The sequence below is a fragment of the Peromyscus californicus genome, unplaced genomic scaffold, assembly GCF_007827085.1.
Source record: "Peromyscus californicus insignis strain IS unplaced genomic scaffold, ASM782708v3 Scaffold_8__1_contigs__length_139910024, whole genome shotgun sequence".
Lineage (NCBI taxonomy): Eukaryota > Metazoa > Chordata > Mammalia > Rodentia > Cricetidae > Peromyscus > Peromyscus californicus.
The window spans coordinates 65,443,179-65,457,720 of NW_026294606.1; the positions used below are offsets into that span (position 1 = coordinate 65,443,179).

The window sequence follows — 14,542 nt, forward strand, 5'->3', positions numbered from 1 at the left end:
AAAATATGGCTTGCGTTTAACTGGCTCACAAAATCCCTACATTGTTAATGTTTGGGTACGAGAGAAGCCCCCAAGAAAGACCAACAGTCACGTATTCAATTTAGCAGGAGCGTTTATTTGCAGCAGGTTGGGGTGGCAAAGAGCGACCCGAAGGAGGGATTAATCTGGTGCTGATTGGTGGAGGAAAGATTAGTCTGGATTGGTTGGAGGCTGCAGTGGTTAGGGGCTTGTTGACTGGAGGGTAGTAAAAGCTATCTTTAGCTAGCAAAGGGATGGGGGTGGGGGGGAGGGATCTGCTGAGCCAGCAGAAGGCTATGAGGGTCTGCTGATTGGCTGCCCGAGTTGTGGTCTTCCCGAGAACTGCTTGCTTAGATCCAGTAAACCGAAACTAAGGCCTGGCCCCTGGCAGGGCTGTTAGAAATCTGTCATGGCTCTGGTCTGGCTCCCCAGCCCTCCCAGTTAACTACCAGTTCTGGGTCTTCTCAATGAGCTGGCTCCCACTCATCGTCCTTCTCCCTTTCGCCCTCTATTTATTAGCAAATCATCACGGCTCTGCACTCAAAAACACTGATCTTGAATCACTTTTCACCAAAATAGGTGATACATTAACTATCACTGAAGATACTGATGGGAAAATAAAGCTATGGGTGTTAGTTAACTTTCGTTTAGTTACAGTCAGACACCATGTTGGACGGATTCCTTGAATCCACACACACACACTGACACTTATCTTCTATCAGGATCCAGAACCTCTGCGATCTCTAGTCTCTCAAACGCTTTCATACAACGCCTCTGAGTCTCCGCCTCATCACAGCAGTGAAGAGGGCTCAGCTGGGGCGCCCTCTGACTCCGGCACACCGACCTCCTCACCCAGTCTAGCCCTTTAAAGTGCGCACAAAGACCCAGGAGCAGGGGGCGGGGCCGGCGGGAGCGGGGCGGCGCCGACGTGAGCGGGCAGAGCGGCGTCGCTGCGTTGCTAGGAGACGCGCGGGCGGCAACAGCCGCAACAGTTGGCCTCTGGCTGACTCAGCCCACGGATCCCGAGTAGAGAACACGAGCACCGCTGCGCCCTCCTGCGAGGCCGGCTGAGCGAGGGTAACCGCGGATAGCGGGAGCCGGGCCTGAGCGGATGAACAGCGAGGACCTGGGCCCTGACCGCCGTGCCCCTGGCTCCGCCCCGCCCCGGGAGCGCAGGACCCGCCCCTTCCGCCCGGCCGCCCTGGTACCTGGGTTTTCTCTTTTAGGGCGGTCTTCTTTTGGCCCTTCCTACATCTTAGGATGGGCTCCCCAGCTAAATTCGTCCCCTCCCCAAATCAGCTACTGTAATGGCTCTGCCCTTTAATGCCTGGGTTCAGAGGACTGTCTCTAGCCCAGCTTCTTCTGGGCAGGTTATACCTTACAGAAATCGTGATTTATGGCAAAAAGAAAGTGGTTTCTGGCGGGCAGAGAACGCTAGCTGTGGGAAACCCTCGTAAGGGTGGCTTTATGCTCCATAAACGCAAATTGGCACCTATGGACTGTGGACCGACCATAACGGAGTGCTTACGGTCAGGGCGCGGGGCGGCACTTTTGTCTTTAAAATGAACACCCAGTGTGAAGACTGGGTTCGGAAAATGGTGTTCTGTTTCGGACCCAGTGTGAGAGCTGGATTCAGAAAACAGTCCCGGCTTTTGTTCATTTTCTTGGCCAAGGTTTACATGTAGTTTAAAGGGATCCTCAGTTATATCCCGCCACCTCCTTGGAGCACAAATAATGAAATAAGGTGAGGAGAGTTGGGGGTTGTAAGATTAGGCATGTTATCATGTTATTAGAGTTATGGGACAAAAGCTTCAGTGACAGCAGGCAGGACTCAGCCAGCCATCCCTAATACACCAAAAAGAGACGCTCAACGTGAAAAGTAGAGAAAGAGGTAATTAAGGTGGCACACGGGCAGAGTAATTAGGAAAAGGGTCCTGGGACCCAGGTTTGTGTTCGAGGCGCTGACATAAGCTTTAGGGTTAAGTAGGGGAAGAACCGAAACGGAACTTAAGAGGTATGCACCAACAGTCTCATTTAAATTGTCAGTCCTTCTTGTAGAGCAGGAGGCTGCAGGTCACAGGTGTCTGCTGTTACTTTAGAACCTTAATTTGCCAGGGACTTGAGATTGGTGGGGTTCTTTTTCCAGCGTACACATAGCTCTTAATAGTGCTTAATGAAATTCCGTTTCTAAAACAGACACTCAAGCATTGCCACTTCCTGTTTGTAGTGATACACCTATGTATTATAGAAGTGTGTTTTTATTCTATAATAATTTTTTCATTTACTTAAAAAATACTATGCATAGGTATTTTTATCTGAGCAAAACTGGAAAGCAAAAACGGAAAAAATGTATAATTGTTACTGTGGTAGTGTATTTAAAGAGCAAAAAAATTAATGAAAAAACCTCTTTCACAAAAGATTGGGGATTATTTTTCTGGCAACAAGTCAAATATCGAAGCATCGACACTTTCATACCCTTTGCATCTGATGACCAGAGGTCAGACCCAGAGGTTGAGAGCAAATGGCTGTGCAGCGCCTAAGGATAGTCCCGGATGACGTCTGAACTGCGACACCTGAAGTCACTCAGCTCTGGTCAGGCAGTCTGGTTGCACCATCTCGAGCACAGAACTTCACAAGACTCACTTTGTTTGTTTTTAATAACTAGAATATAATTTGCACCACTACTTCATAGCATAATTACTGCAGGTACTAAATTCACTTTTTCTGTTATGGTGAAATGTAGCTAGAGTTTTCCTGCCTGGCCCACAGTCAGGACAAATCTCTCTCACCCGCCAGTCCCACAGCCGCTCAGACCCGATCAAGTAAACACAGAGACTTATATTGGTTACAAACTGTATGGCCGTGGCAGGCTTCTTGTTAACTGTTCTTACAGCTTAAATTAATCCATTTCTATTAATCTATACCTTGCCACGTGGCTTGTGGCTTACCGGTACTTTACATCTTCCTTGTCCTGATGGCGGCTGGCAGTGTCTCCCTGACTCAGCTTTCCACTTCCCAGCCCTATTCTCCTCCTTGTCCCGCCTACACTTCCTGCCTGGCCACGGGCCAATCAGTGATTTATTCATTGACCAATCAGCAACACATTTGACATACAGACCATCCCACAGCACCTCCCCTTTTCTTTTCTTAAAAAGGAAGGTTTTAACCTTTACACATCTCCAAAGTCAGCTTGGTATATTTGGGAATTTGGGCGTAGCTTCTCTTACTACTTCCTGCTGGAGGGGGGCGCTGTATCTTCTGGGGAAACAAAGAAAATTTTAGGATCATGGAGTAGTCCGTGAGGCTGTATCATCTGAGCCAGTTGTCTTGAAACGGTTCTGGATGTTGGATCATCTGGGCCATGGTGTCATCGGAGACCTTTCAGGGGGTCTTGGCTGGTCAAACCTGATGTATCTTACTCTGGAACAAATCCATAGCCTCTTGCTTTCTGTGGAAACAAAAGAGACTCTTTTCCAAAGCAACATATCCTTACATCCAAATTTTGAAGTCAAAGTATCTTTAAAATATACGTACTGGTTTAACTCAGCTTCCTTTACAATCAAACATCTCTCTGTAGTTAAGAATCCCAAAGACAACACAATCCAGACTCTCTGTGTAATAGTCATCTCTACGTGGCTTATTTTTTATATTAATTTTACTGTCTCTTTAAAGACTTTATTTTTTAAAACCATGTATTTGTTTCTATACTGTATATATCACCTTTTTTTGTCTCTTTCAAGCCTACGTATATTTTACACACATTTTAAACTATTACATCTGAATCTGTCTTATTGTGAATCTGTTGCTTTAAGCTGCAGGAGCTGTGGCTGCTGGCTCCGCCCACCGCAGCTTCCCAACATGGCGTGGTACTTTACCACCAGCTCTGGGAGCTATCGTGGGTCTATGCTTTTATCCAAGCAGCGTGTAGCCCAGAAACCTCTTTTTTTGTTTTGTACTAGCAAAGGCTAAATCCACAATGCAGCTTAATGTGCCACTTGCAGAGGCCTCATTCCCGCCATACCGCAGGTCGAGCGCACACTAGGAACCCGCCAGTAGCTCAAACCGGCAGCTGCCGCTCATTTGAGAGAGACAATTAGGAAGCTGTTTTTAGCTCCGTTTTAGAATCTTTTTTCTCAGGTTTTAGGTGGAAACTCTTGCCCCACGTTGGGCGCCATTTGTAGCTTGAATTTTCCTGCCTGGCCCACAGTCAGGGCAAATCTCTCTCACCCGCCAGTCCCACAGCCGCTCAGACCCGATCAAGTAAACACAGAGACTTATATTGGTTTCAAACTGTATGGCCGTGGCAGGCTTCTTGTTAACTGTTCTTACAGCTTAAATTAATCCATTTCTATTAATCTATACCTTGCCACGTGGCTTGTGGCTTACCGGTACTTTACATCTTCCTTGTCCTGATGGCGGCTGGCAGTGTCTCCCTGACTCAGCTTTCCACTTCCCAGCCCTATTCTCCTCCTTGTCCCGCCTACACTTCCTGCCTGGCCACGGGCCAATCAGTGATTTATTCATTGACCAATCAGCAACACATTTGACATACAGACCATCCCACAGCAGTGAAATTCACATTAAATTTCCAAATGTCTGATAATGTCTTTAAGGTGGGCATTCCTGCCGAGAAAAACTGTGATTTCCTGCAGCTTCAACTGGGTCAGCATCTTTTCCACCCTTCCATAACATGTAGCGTTTTTAGGTGTCTACTTTACACAGTTGCTTAACCTGAAAGTGACATGACACTCAGGAAAATATTTTTGAATGACACAAGCAAATCAAAGTATCTTATTGCATATCAACCAGCTAAGTAAATACAACGGGAAAACAGAACTAACCCTGAAACACTGCCCTGAGAAAATGAGTTTTGTATGTAGAAGCAGCAAAGTGATTCAACCACCAACTTCATAGAAAGACGTGACTAATTTTGAATATTTTAAAAGGTTTTATTATTTTAAAATAATTTTTATGACCTGTGTTTGGGTGTGTCTAAGAGGGCATGCACACGAGTGCAGTGCCCAAGGAGGCCAGTAGAGGGTGATGATAGGTCTCCCTGGGGTTGGAAAGGCTGGTGGTTGTGAGCACTTGACTTGGTGCTGAGAATCAAACTTCATCCTCTACAAGGACAATAAGAATTTGTAAGCACTGGGCCGTGCTCTAGCCACTTGAGTGGTGTTTGTTTGTTTGTTTGTTTGTTTGTTTTTTGAGACAGTCTCATTGTGTAGCTCTGGTTGTCCTGGAACTCACAGAAACTCATTTGTCTCTGCCTCAAAAGTGCTGGGATTAGCCGGGCGGTCGTGGCGCACGCCTTTAATCCCAGCACTCGGGAGGCAGAGGCAGGCGGATCTCTGTGAGTTCGAGGCCAGCCTGGGCTACCAAATGAGTTCCAGGAGAGGCGCAAAGCTACACAAAGAAACCCTATCTCGAAAAACAAAAACAAAAACAAAAAAAAAAAAAGTGCTGGGATTAAACATGTGTACCACTGCACCCTGCTTGAATGTATTTTTAATATAATGAATTCCCATTTTCCCTCTCATGATTCTTCATATCATATTTTCTAATATGTGTGTGTTGATTCATCTCCCTTATATAAGTGGATTACCAAGCTTTACTACATATTTCCAGCTCACTTATTAGTCATCACTAGTGTATGGTGCATTGGCAATGTGACAGACTTCACAGTGAAATGAATGGACTTATAAAACAAGAAACTGGGTTGTTTTATCGGGCTTTCCAGATTTTACAAAAACTCTTACAATACCATAACAATGAAATCAATAAGATGCAACATGAGCCTGAATCTAAAATAGCTGAGACACAAGTTGTTAATAACTCACACTCTAACAAAAGCCTAATTTTCCCTAGTCTAACCAATGTACATGTCAGTTTGCACACTAGAAAAAATTGCAAAACCCAATACTGATCTTTATCTGGTATGTGGTTACTATTTTCATCAGAATTAGAATTATACAATTCCAGTGATTTCATTTAAATTTATTTAAATCTGGAGCTAAACTGAACTGCGGTGGTAATATGATTTCCAAATGGAATGTAAACAGCCTTCTATTTAGATGTAATAATGTAAGTAATGTAGCAAAAGATCCAGAGGATGTAGAAAGAGCATAGGCAAGTTCCTCATCTGTAGTGGGTACTCATCTTTCCTAGGCTGCCCTTAGTACTTGTGTGTGACTGATACTGGAAACTAAACCAAGGGCACAGCCTCGGCATAGTCTCCCTTTTACTAACCGTGAGAATAGACTTGAAGGCTACATTTTCCACACTGGGGAAACAGTCAAGGAGGTTCAGCAAGTCCGTCATTCTTTCCTTTTCTGATTTTTCCCTCTGTAAAAGCTATGTATTCCATTTGTAAAGGCATTTGCTGTGAGCCTGCCCATCTTTGGGATGATGTTCACCCAGTGGCAAGGAGGAATATTTCTAATTGATATGAGGACAATTTTCCATTTTCTATCCATCGTATTTTAATGTATTTGTTGACCTTTTAAAAAGTTAACCTAATGAGAATTTGTTACCATGGTTGAAAATACATGAATTCCCTTTAGGATCATCTTTATGAAGTGTGACAATGAATTTTAGACAAACAACATTAATAGAATGGATTCAAGGAATCCATGGTGAAAATTTTGGGTACTTTATGTCAGTTAAATGACTTTTTGTAAAAAAATAAGTATTTGAGAAAAACAAATACAAGACAATGCCTTGGAAAAACTGACTGTGGTGTTGGGCATGCAGCTCAATGGTAGAATGCTTGCACTCACAAGGTTGTAAAAATAACCATCTTATTCAATAAGAAACACAGAACCAATGCTAAGAAGAAAGCCAAGAGGTCAGAGCTAAGAGCTAAAAACCTTACCCTTCCTCTTGCGGTGGTCCTACCTCTCCGAAAGAGACCTACTTCCTGTGTGTCTGTCTTTATAAAGACTTTGTGTTCTGCCTTCTCATTGGTTGTAAACCCAACCACATGACCACCTCGTCACTGCCTGTCTGTACAGACCTCCAGGTCTTCTATGGTTGGTATTGAGATTAAAGGTGTGTGTCTCCAATGCTGGATGTATTCTTGAACACACAGAGATCTACCTAGCTCTGCCTACCAAGTGCTGGGATTAAAGGTGTGCACCACCAATGCCCGGCTCTGCTATGGCTTGCTATTAGCTCTGACCCCCAGGCAACTTTATATATTAACATACAAATAAAATCACATTTCAGTACAAATAAAATATCACCATACAAGGTCCTGAGTTTAGTCCCAGGAACCAGGGGAAAAACTCAGCAATGGAAGTTTGGTAAGTAGACAATGTAAACTAGGCTTGGAGAGCTGAATGTCATGGACCAATAGTAACCACCCATGCCATTTCAAATCAATGATCTAACATAACAAACAATTAGCATGGAACTTGTCCAGTTGTCTTCCCACATTAGTCTACCAGAGGACAGTGTGACACTGGGACCCAAGAAAATAATGGAAGGTGTGCCTTGGGAACAAGAAAGGGGAGAAGAGGAGGGCCTTTTCTTTTTTGATTTGTAAGCAGCCCAGGCTGGCCTCACCTCAGCTGCTCCAACTTCAGCCTCCCAAGTCCATCACCATGCCTTGCTAAGAGTGATTGTCCTTACATTCCTTTTTTAAAAGAGAAGGAGAAGGAGAGGAAGAGAGAATATAAATCAATGGAATCGTGGGGGGATATTTTGAGAGTATATTGATAAATACAAATGACAATATGTTTTCATAAATGTACACTATTAGTGTCCAAAGACCAAGAATGGCTATTTAGAACATTAATTCATAACTGCAATTTTGATGATGAAATTAACTATTCTCTGTGTGTCTTCTAGGACTAAAAAGTATTTTGGGTGCATCATTTTGTTTTCCCAAAAATAACAGTCTTAGAAATGAATGTTAAAATGTGAAATGTTTACTGAAGTTCCATATTTTTTTTCTTCAGTCGTTTTTGTTCACTCTAAAGGTTTTGAAAATTGTAATCATGTTACCTATGAAATTGTTCTAACCTCTTTCAGAAATAATTGCTAGGAAGGCCTCCGTAGCCATGGCGAGTTCTGATGTGAAACCGAAATCAATAAGTCGCGCCAAGAAGTGGTCAGAAGAAATAGAAAACCTGTATAGATTTCAGCAAGCAGGCTATCGGGATGAGATCGAATATAAACAAGTGAACCAAGTTGCTATGGTAAAATTTACTGCTCTTCAAACTTGATAAAAACAAAAAACCAGTTTCGCAGATGGTGAGATGTATTTTAATAACAGAGTAACGAAGTACAGCTACAGAGAAATCTTTGAAACTCTCATCTGAAGGGAGGGAGACTGAAGCCTATAAAGGTGGTCTACAACTTGGGGGACAGTGCGGTCCCTTGGTTGGGCACATGCACACTTTCTGAACTACTGTGCTCTCACATACGTGAATCTTCAAACAGTCCTTTTCCTTACTCTGCTAACTATTATCATATATTCAGTTGTGGTAAAATATCCTTTCCCCTCTTATTTTGACAGTGAATTAGAAAGAGGCTGTATATATTGGTGTCTTTTTTTTTCTGTTTTGTTTTGTTTCTTGGGATAAGATCTTTCTCTATAACCAGGCTGGCCTTGAATTCACTATGTAGATAAAAGCCTCAAATTGCTACATCCTCCTACATCCACTTCCCAGGCAGATTACAGATGAAAACACCATATCCATTGTAGCTACACTCTACAATTAACTAATTTTACATTAGGAGATATCAAGCTAGATAGCTCACACCATTGGGTGCCTCTCTATTTGACCTTCTACCTGACCTTCTACCATGGATTTTTCCCTCCTGCATAAACCTTGAATGTGCTGAAGATCTAGTGAGTGCACTGTTTATACACTAACAGGGTTGTCTTTGGAATCTGGAGAAGGGATAAGAACCTGTCCCGGCATCTTGAGGACACTCCTTTTCCCTGCTGGTAGCAGCTTTGACTTAAGTATTAGAAACATTAGCTGCTTTCCTACAAAGTAAATGCAGCTGGACCTGCCGTGCAGATTGGATGTGCTGGGGTCTGTTTCTACTGATACATAATTAAAGCAGACGAGAGAAAATGCAAGATCCATGCATTGTGGCACATGCCTGAAATCCCAGCGCTCTCAAGACTGAGGGAGGAGCTTAGGTTGAAGCACTTAGGCTTGGGCTATGTCAGGAGGCTTTGTCTCAAACAAAAGCAGGTGAAAGAAATGGAAAAGGAAAAGGGGCAAGTTACTAGAAAATAATAGACACAGTTCCCCAAGTCGTGTACTCTTTTCTTCCAGTTACAGACTGTGAGTTATAGGAAAACCGTGAAAGGGAAGGGTGGCCCATATTGGTCATGTTAAAGAAAAGGGTTTGATTTTCCAGAACTGGATTTGGACTTTTGACAATGATAAAGTGCATCTCACAAATTCAGAAGGAACATTTTTATCAATAAAAAGAACACATTGGGTTCCAGAATGCACTGTGATGAGTTATGAACCAAAGAAGTTATTAGTTTTGACTTAAGTTCCTAAAAGAACACACACACACACACACACACACACACACACACACACACACACACACACACACACAGAACAGCTGGGGATGTGGCTTTGTTAGTAGAATGCTTGCCTGGCTTGCAGGAAGCCACCCTGGGCTCCATTCCCAGCACCACATAAACTGAGCATGGTGGTAATTGCATGCCTGTAATCCCCAGGTGGAGGCCAGATGGTCAGAAGTTCAGGGTCATCCTTGGGCTATGTAGCACAGACAGCAAATACATGAAACACTGTCTGAAACCAACAGCCACCACGCATTAACCTGGCCAAGAGAGCGCAACACTGAAGTTGGATAGAAAGAAGAAAGTACATACAAGTTAGAGCAAGACAAAGGATAGACAAACCAGAGTAAGAACAAGGAACAGTGGGGAGAAGGGAAGGATTTCTGAGGACTGTGTGAGTTCAAGTTTCTATTAAAAATTGGACTTGAAACATCAAATTAAATGGAGAGAAACTCAAAACGATACCACAAAATCAGGAACAAGACAAGGCTGTCCACTCTCCCCATATTTATTCCATCTAGTACTAGAAGTTCTAGTTAGAGCAATAAGACAACAAAAGGAGATCAAAGGGATACAAATTGGAAAGGAAGAAGTCAAACTTTCACTATTTGTAGATTATATGATAGTATACATAAGTGACCCCAAAAATTCTACCAGGGAACTCCTACAGCTGATAAACTCCTTCAGTAAAGTGGCAGGATACAAAAATTGGACTTGATGGTGAACTTGAAGCTTGGGTAGAAGTGCATAGGTACTTCTTCAAGTCCAGTGCCTTCCTTTAGTGCAGTGGTTCTCAATCTTCCTAATGCTGAGACAATTTCATACAGTTCCTCATGTTGCGGTGACCCCCAACCATAAAATTACTTTCGTTGTTACTTCATAACTGTAATTTTGCTACTGTTATGAATTGTAATGCAAATATGAGATATGCAGGATATCCCGTATGTGACCCTGTAAAAGGGTCCTTGGACTCCAGAGGGTCGAGACCCACAGGTTGAAAACCACCGCTTAAGTCCTTGCGGAAAGCCCATGATCAACATAGTGCTTCAGCAGGGGCCCTGGGCTCTCTCCCAGCTTACTCCTGCAGCATTTGTTTTTGAAGTTACAACGTTTTGAGTCACTTAGAAATATAAAAACAATGCATTTTAAATTATTTGGCACATATCTTCAATCTTAGCCATAATGTAGACACTAAAACCTGGAGACTTGACTGTGAAGAGAAGTACTCAATTCAGTACGTGTTTTCCAGATTAAGGTTGGAACTAATATTTGCTTTATGTGTGTGCACACAATGCTCTCCCTAAGAGCACACAGATTTTAAGTTTATCTCAGACTTCATTATGTATACTGTTCTGCCTGCATGTATACCTGCAGGCCAGAAGAGGGCACCAATTCTCATTATAGGTGATTGTGAGCCACCTTGTGGTTGGTGGAAATTGAACTCAAGACTGCTATAAGAGCAGCCGGTGCTCTTAACCTCAGCCATCTCTCCAGCCCTCAGACTTTAATTTTTGGTGCAGTTGTTTGATGGTGAAATATGATATAAAATAAAACTGGCATTACAGCATTCTCATCCTTCCCATGCAGGTAGACCGTTGGCCAGAGACAGGATACGTGAAGAAACTTCAGCGGAGGGACAATACTTTCTATTACTACAACAAACAGAGGGAATGCGAGGACAAGGAAGTCCACAAAGTGAAAATTTATGCATACTGACCTTTTCATTACTTTGGCTTGGCAATCCTATTTTAAGAATTCATTGTTTACACTTTCCATCATGTAAATGCCATTTTACAAAATAATTCAAGATGCTGTCTTTAATTCAAGGTCTTACAACATAAACACCATGGAAGCTGGTATTGGCTAGTCATCCTGTCCAGTTCTGAACACACTTCTGCAGCTGCAGAGAACCTTAGAATTGGGCACCGCCCCTCTACCTCCTCCTGAGCACTCTAGTGGCTCTCCTGGGAAACCAACCCTTTGAAAGCCACTCCAGGGGTTAGACGATGTATTTCCTTACAGCAGATCAGTACTCCACTGAGAGCCCCCTCCCAGCCTTTCTCTGCCTACAATAGTACTTGCATTTTCTGGCCTGGGGTTTTGTTTTTGCTTCTTGGGTCTTTTGCCTCTTGCTGGACATAAATACAAAGAATGATACCCACTCTGGAGGAGCCCTCCACAATGTAGAAAAGGAGTATTTAATGTGCATGAAGCTGTATGTAGGATTAGTCCCCAGCACCACAAGAAGAGAGAGAACACATACACACACAGAGAGAGAAAATGAAACCAAAGATCCAGAGAGAGTAAACTATATTTCATTACTATATAAACACAAGTATTTACATTTTTAAGTTAACATTTAATAATTTAGCTACCAGTGCTGGGGACAAAACACAAGACCTCACAAAGACCAATCATTATACTATTAAGTTATATTTCCAGCCCTGGCTTATTTAGTCAGCTAGTTAACTGTGAAACAGGGTCTTGCTGTCTATCCAAGCTGTCTTTGAACTCATGACCCTCTTCAACACTCCTCCCCAAGTGCTGAAATAACACCATTTCTAACCCATTAGACTCTCAGAAAGCAATTGGGTCTTGAAGTTTGTGCTGATGGCACCCAATGGACACCTCGCTGTAACCTGTTTGGGCCTGAATTATGTCCTTTCTCCAAAAACATCTAAACCCTACCTCCCCAGTACCTTTGAATGTGATGGAAATTGGAATAAGATCTTTAGAGGAGAAATCGAGTTAAAACATCCCTAATCTTGTGACTGGTATCATTAAGATCTGAAGACACACCAATCTAGGGAAGGGGGTCACTGAAACTATGGAGATCCAAATCAGAGTGATGAAATTTTGGGTGAAGTTACATCATACATTGCCAACAACCAGAAATGACAAGGAGGAAGCAGAAATTATTATTAAAGCATTCAGAGTGAACTTGGCTCTACAGGTACCTTGACTTTGGAAAACTTGCCTTCAGAGCTAAGAGGACAATGTTTCCTGTTGCTCAAGCTGCTTGGTTTGTGGTACTTTGTCACAGTGACCCTGGAAAATTAACACATCAACCACATCATCCAAGATTTTAGGTTGAGGTTAAATGGCTTCCTTGCTCCTGGGCATGAACATCATGACAGGAATTGCATGATGGAACAATACAGCTCACCTCCTGACAGCCAGGAAGCAGAGAGGAGCCAAGGACAAGATAGCTCCTTCAAGAGCAGACTTCCTCCAACAAGTCTCCACCCGCCCCCACTTTCTAATCACCTCCCCATAATGCCATCGTATATACGAATCCATCATGGGGTTAATCCATTGATTAGGACAGAACCTTCAGGATCCAGTTACTTTCTGGAAGTCCACCAACAGACAACCAAACCCCTTGCATATGGATCTGTGAGAGGCATTTCACATTCCAGCTGTAATGTGTACATAGCGATGCCAGTGAATGTGGGACAATGGTTTGTCCCCACATCTCACCCATCAGTAGGAATGATGAAACGTCTCTTACCCAGTGGTTGCAAGTTGCTTTTGCATGTCACTTAATGATGTGGACCTTATGGTGAGTGAGAATTGTCCCCTGTAGGCCCAGGTATTTGAATACCCAGTCCTCAGTTGGTACAGTTTGGGGAGATTAGAAAGCCTTTCTTTAGGCAGTGAAGCCTTGCTGGAGGAATCCCATCACTGAGCCAGGCTTTTCAAGCTTAGAGCCTTGAGCCGCTTCCGGTTTGCTTTCCCTCTGCTTTGTGTTTATTTCTGAAGATGTGATCTCTTGGCTTCCTGCTCTGGTCTCCTGTTGCCAAGCCTTCCCCATCATTATGAACACCCCCACACCCCCACCCCACCACACTCCCCACTCTGAACTGTAAGCCAAAATAGGCTCTTCTGTAAGTTCCTTTGGGTTATGATATTTTACCGCAGCAATGGAAAAGTAGCTAATACACACCATCACCCATTAGTGCATGGATTCAACTCCTGACCCAACGTTCAAAACACTCAGGCAGCCTCTAACAAGAATTATTTAACTTTATTTCCAGACAGCTATCTCCTCACTCTGTTTACATGTCAGCTTTCTAGAGGCCTAAGCTGAATCCACTAAAACACTAATTTCTCTCTCTCTCTCTCTCTCTCTCTCTCTCTCTCTCTCTCTCTCTCTCTCTCTCTCCTCTCATATATCTTTCTAGTCTGCTGTTTGGTTTTAACACACTGGTAGTCAATTCTAGGAAACTGGGCCTTTGTTTTTCATGTTTCTTGCAAGCTGGGGCTTTGCTTTTCATGTTTCTTGCATGATGGCTCTAATAGTTAATGACCCCACTGCTTGTTCCACTAGGGGGTGCTTTTTTGCTCCATGCTACACAGTTCTGTTTCTGACATTATGACCATCCCAATCAGCTTGAGGTGGAGTGCTTGGCTCCATGGCAAAAGGGACCACACTTCATTGTGACCCAGTGTCCAAAAGTGCTCTCAGCAAGAGTGCTTGTCAGAGCCCTCCACCTACTCCTTGAAGTATGTCACAATATATTGGTGCCTCCCCCAGAAGATGCTGGGAATCCATGGGCCCCTTTGTCACAGGAAAGAGTTGAGTCCGGAGGATAAGTTCAGTCAGGTGACTCTAAGGTTTCCAACCTAACTTGCATTCATATCACAAAAAAAATCTATCCCGGTACCATCTGCTATTATTTCTAATTGTCTTCCATTTGCCAGGCTGTCTATTGTTTAAATATTCAAGGGCTTCAGAAACCTCATGGGACTGTTTCAAGATACCAAAGAAAGAACTAGGAAGTTTCTATGGGTGTTTGGACATTTTCCTTAGTTCTTGGCTGGGGATGCCGGAAAGACAAGGCTCCACACAACGCCCACCATGTGTGACACTCACACTTGAAGAGAATGAAGAGAAGTGGAGTCCATGCACTCAAAGCCATATTAACTAGTTTCAAATGGGCATTCTCTGTGTGTCTGTTAGAC

At 43.2% G+C, this 14,542-nt stretch overlaps 1 protein-coding gene across 2 annotated transcripts; it reads left to right on the forward strand.

The window, feature by feature from the left end:
- Positions 1-308: 308 nt before the first annotated feature.
- Meig1 (meiosis/spermiogenesis associated 1) lies at positions 309-11,434 on the forward strand. 2 transcript variants are annotated; one of them, XM_052729279.1, is made up of 3 exons: positions 309-1,762; positions 8,053-8,219; positions 11,165-11,434. In XM_052729279.1, exons 2-3 carry the CDS (start codon positions 8,082-8,084, stop codon positions 11,291-11,293), a joined length of 267 nt encoding a protein of 88 aa, XP_052585239.1. In that variant the 5' UTR covers positions 309-1,762; positions 8,053-8,081; the 3' UTR covers positions 11,294-11,434. The 2 variants fall into 2 exon arrangements, with proteins under 2 accessions (XP_052585239.1, XP_052585238.1); XM_052729278.1 differs by having other exon boundaries at positions 309-1,222.
- Positions 11,435-14,542: the final 3,108 nt, after the last annotated feature.

Excerpts from the sequence above, each read along its gene's own strand:
- Meig1 (XM_052729279.1), top strand. The coding sequence starts at position 8,082 with ATGGCGAGTTCTGATGTGAAACCGAAATCAATAAGTCGCGCCAAGAAG. Across the intron at positions 8,220-11,164 it reads AAGTGAACCAAGTTGCTATG|GTAGACCGTTGGCCAGAGAC; the intron begins GTAAAATTTACT and ends CTTCCCATGCAG.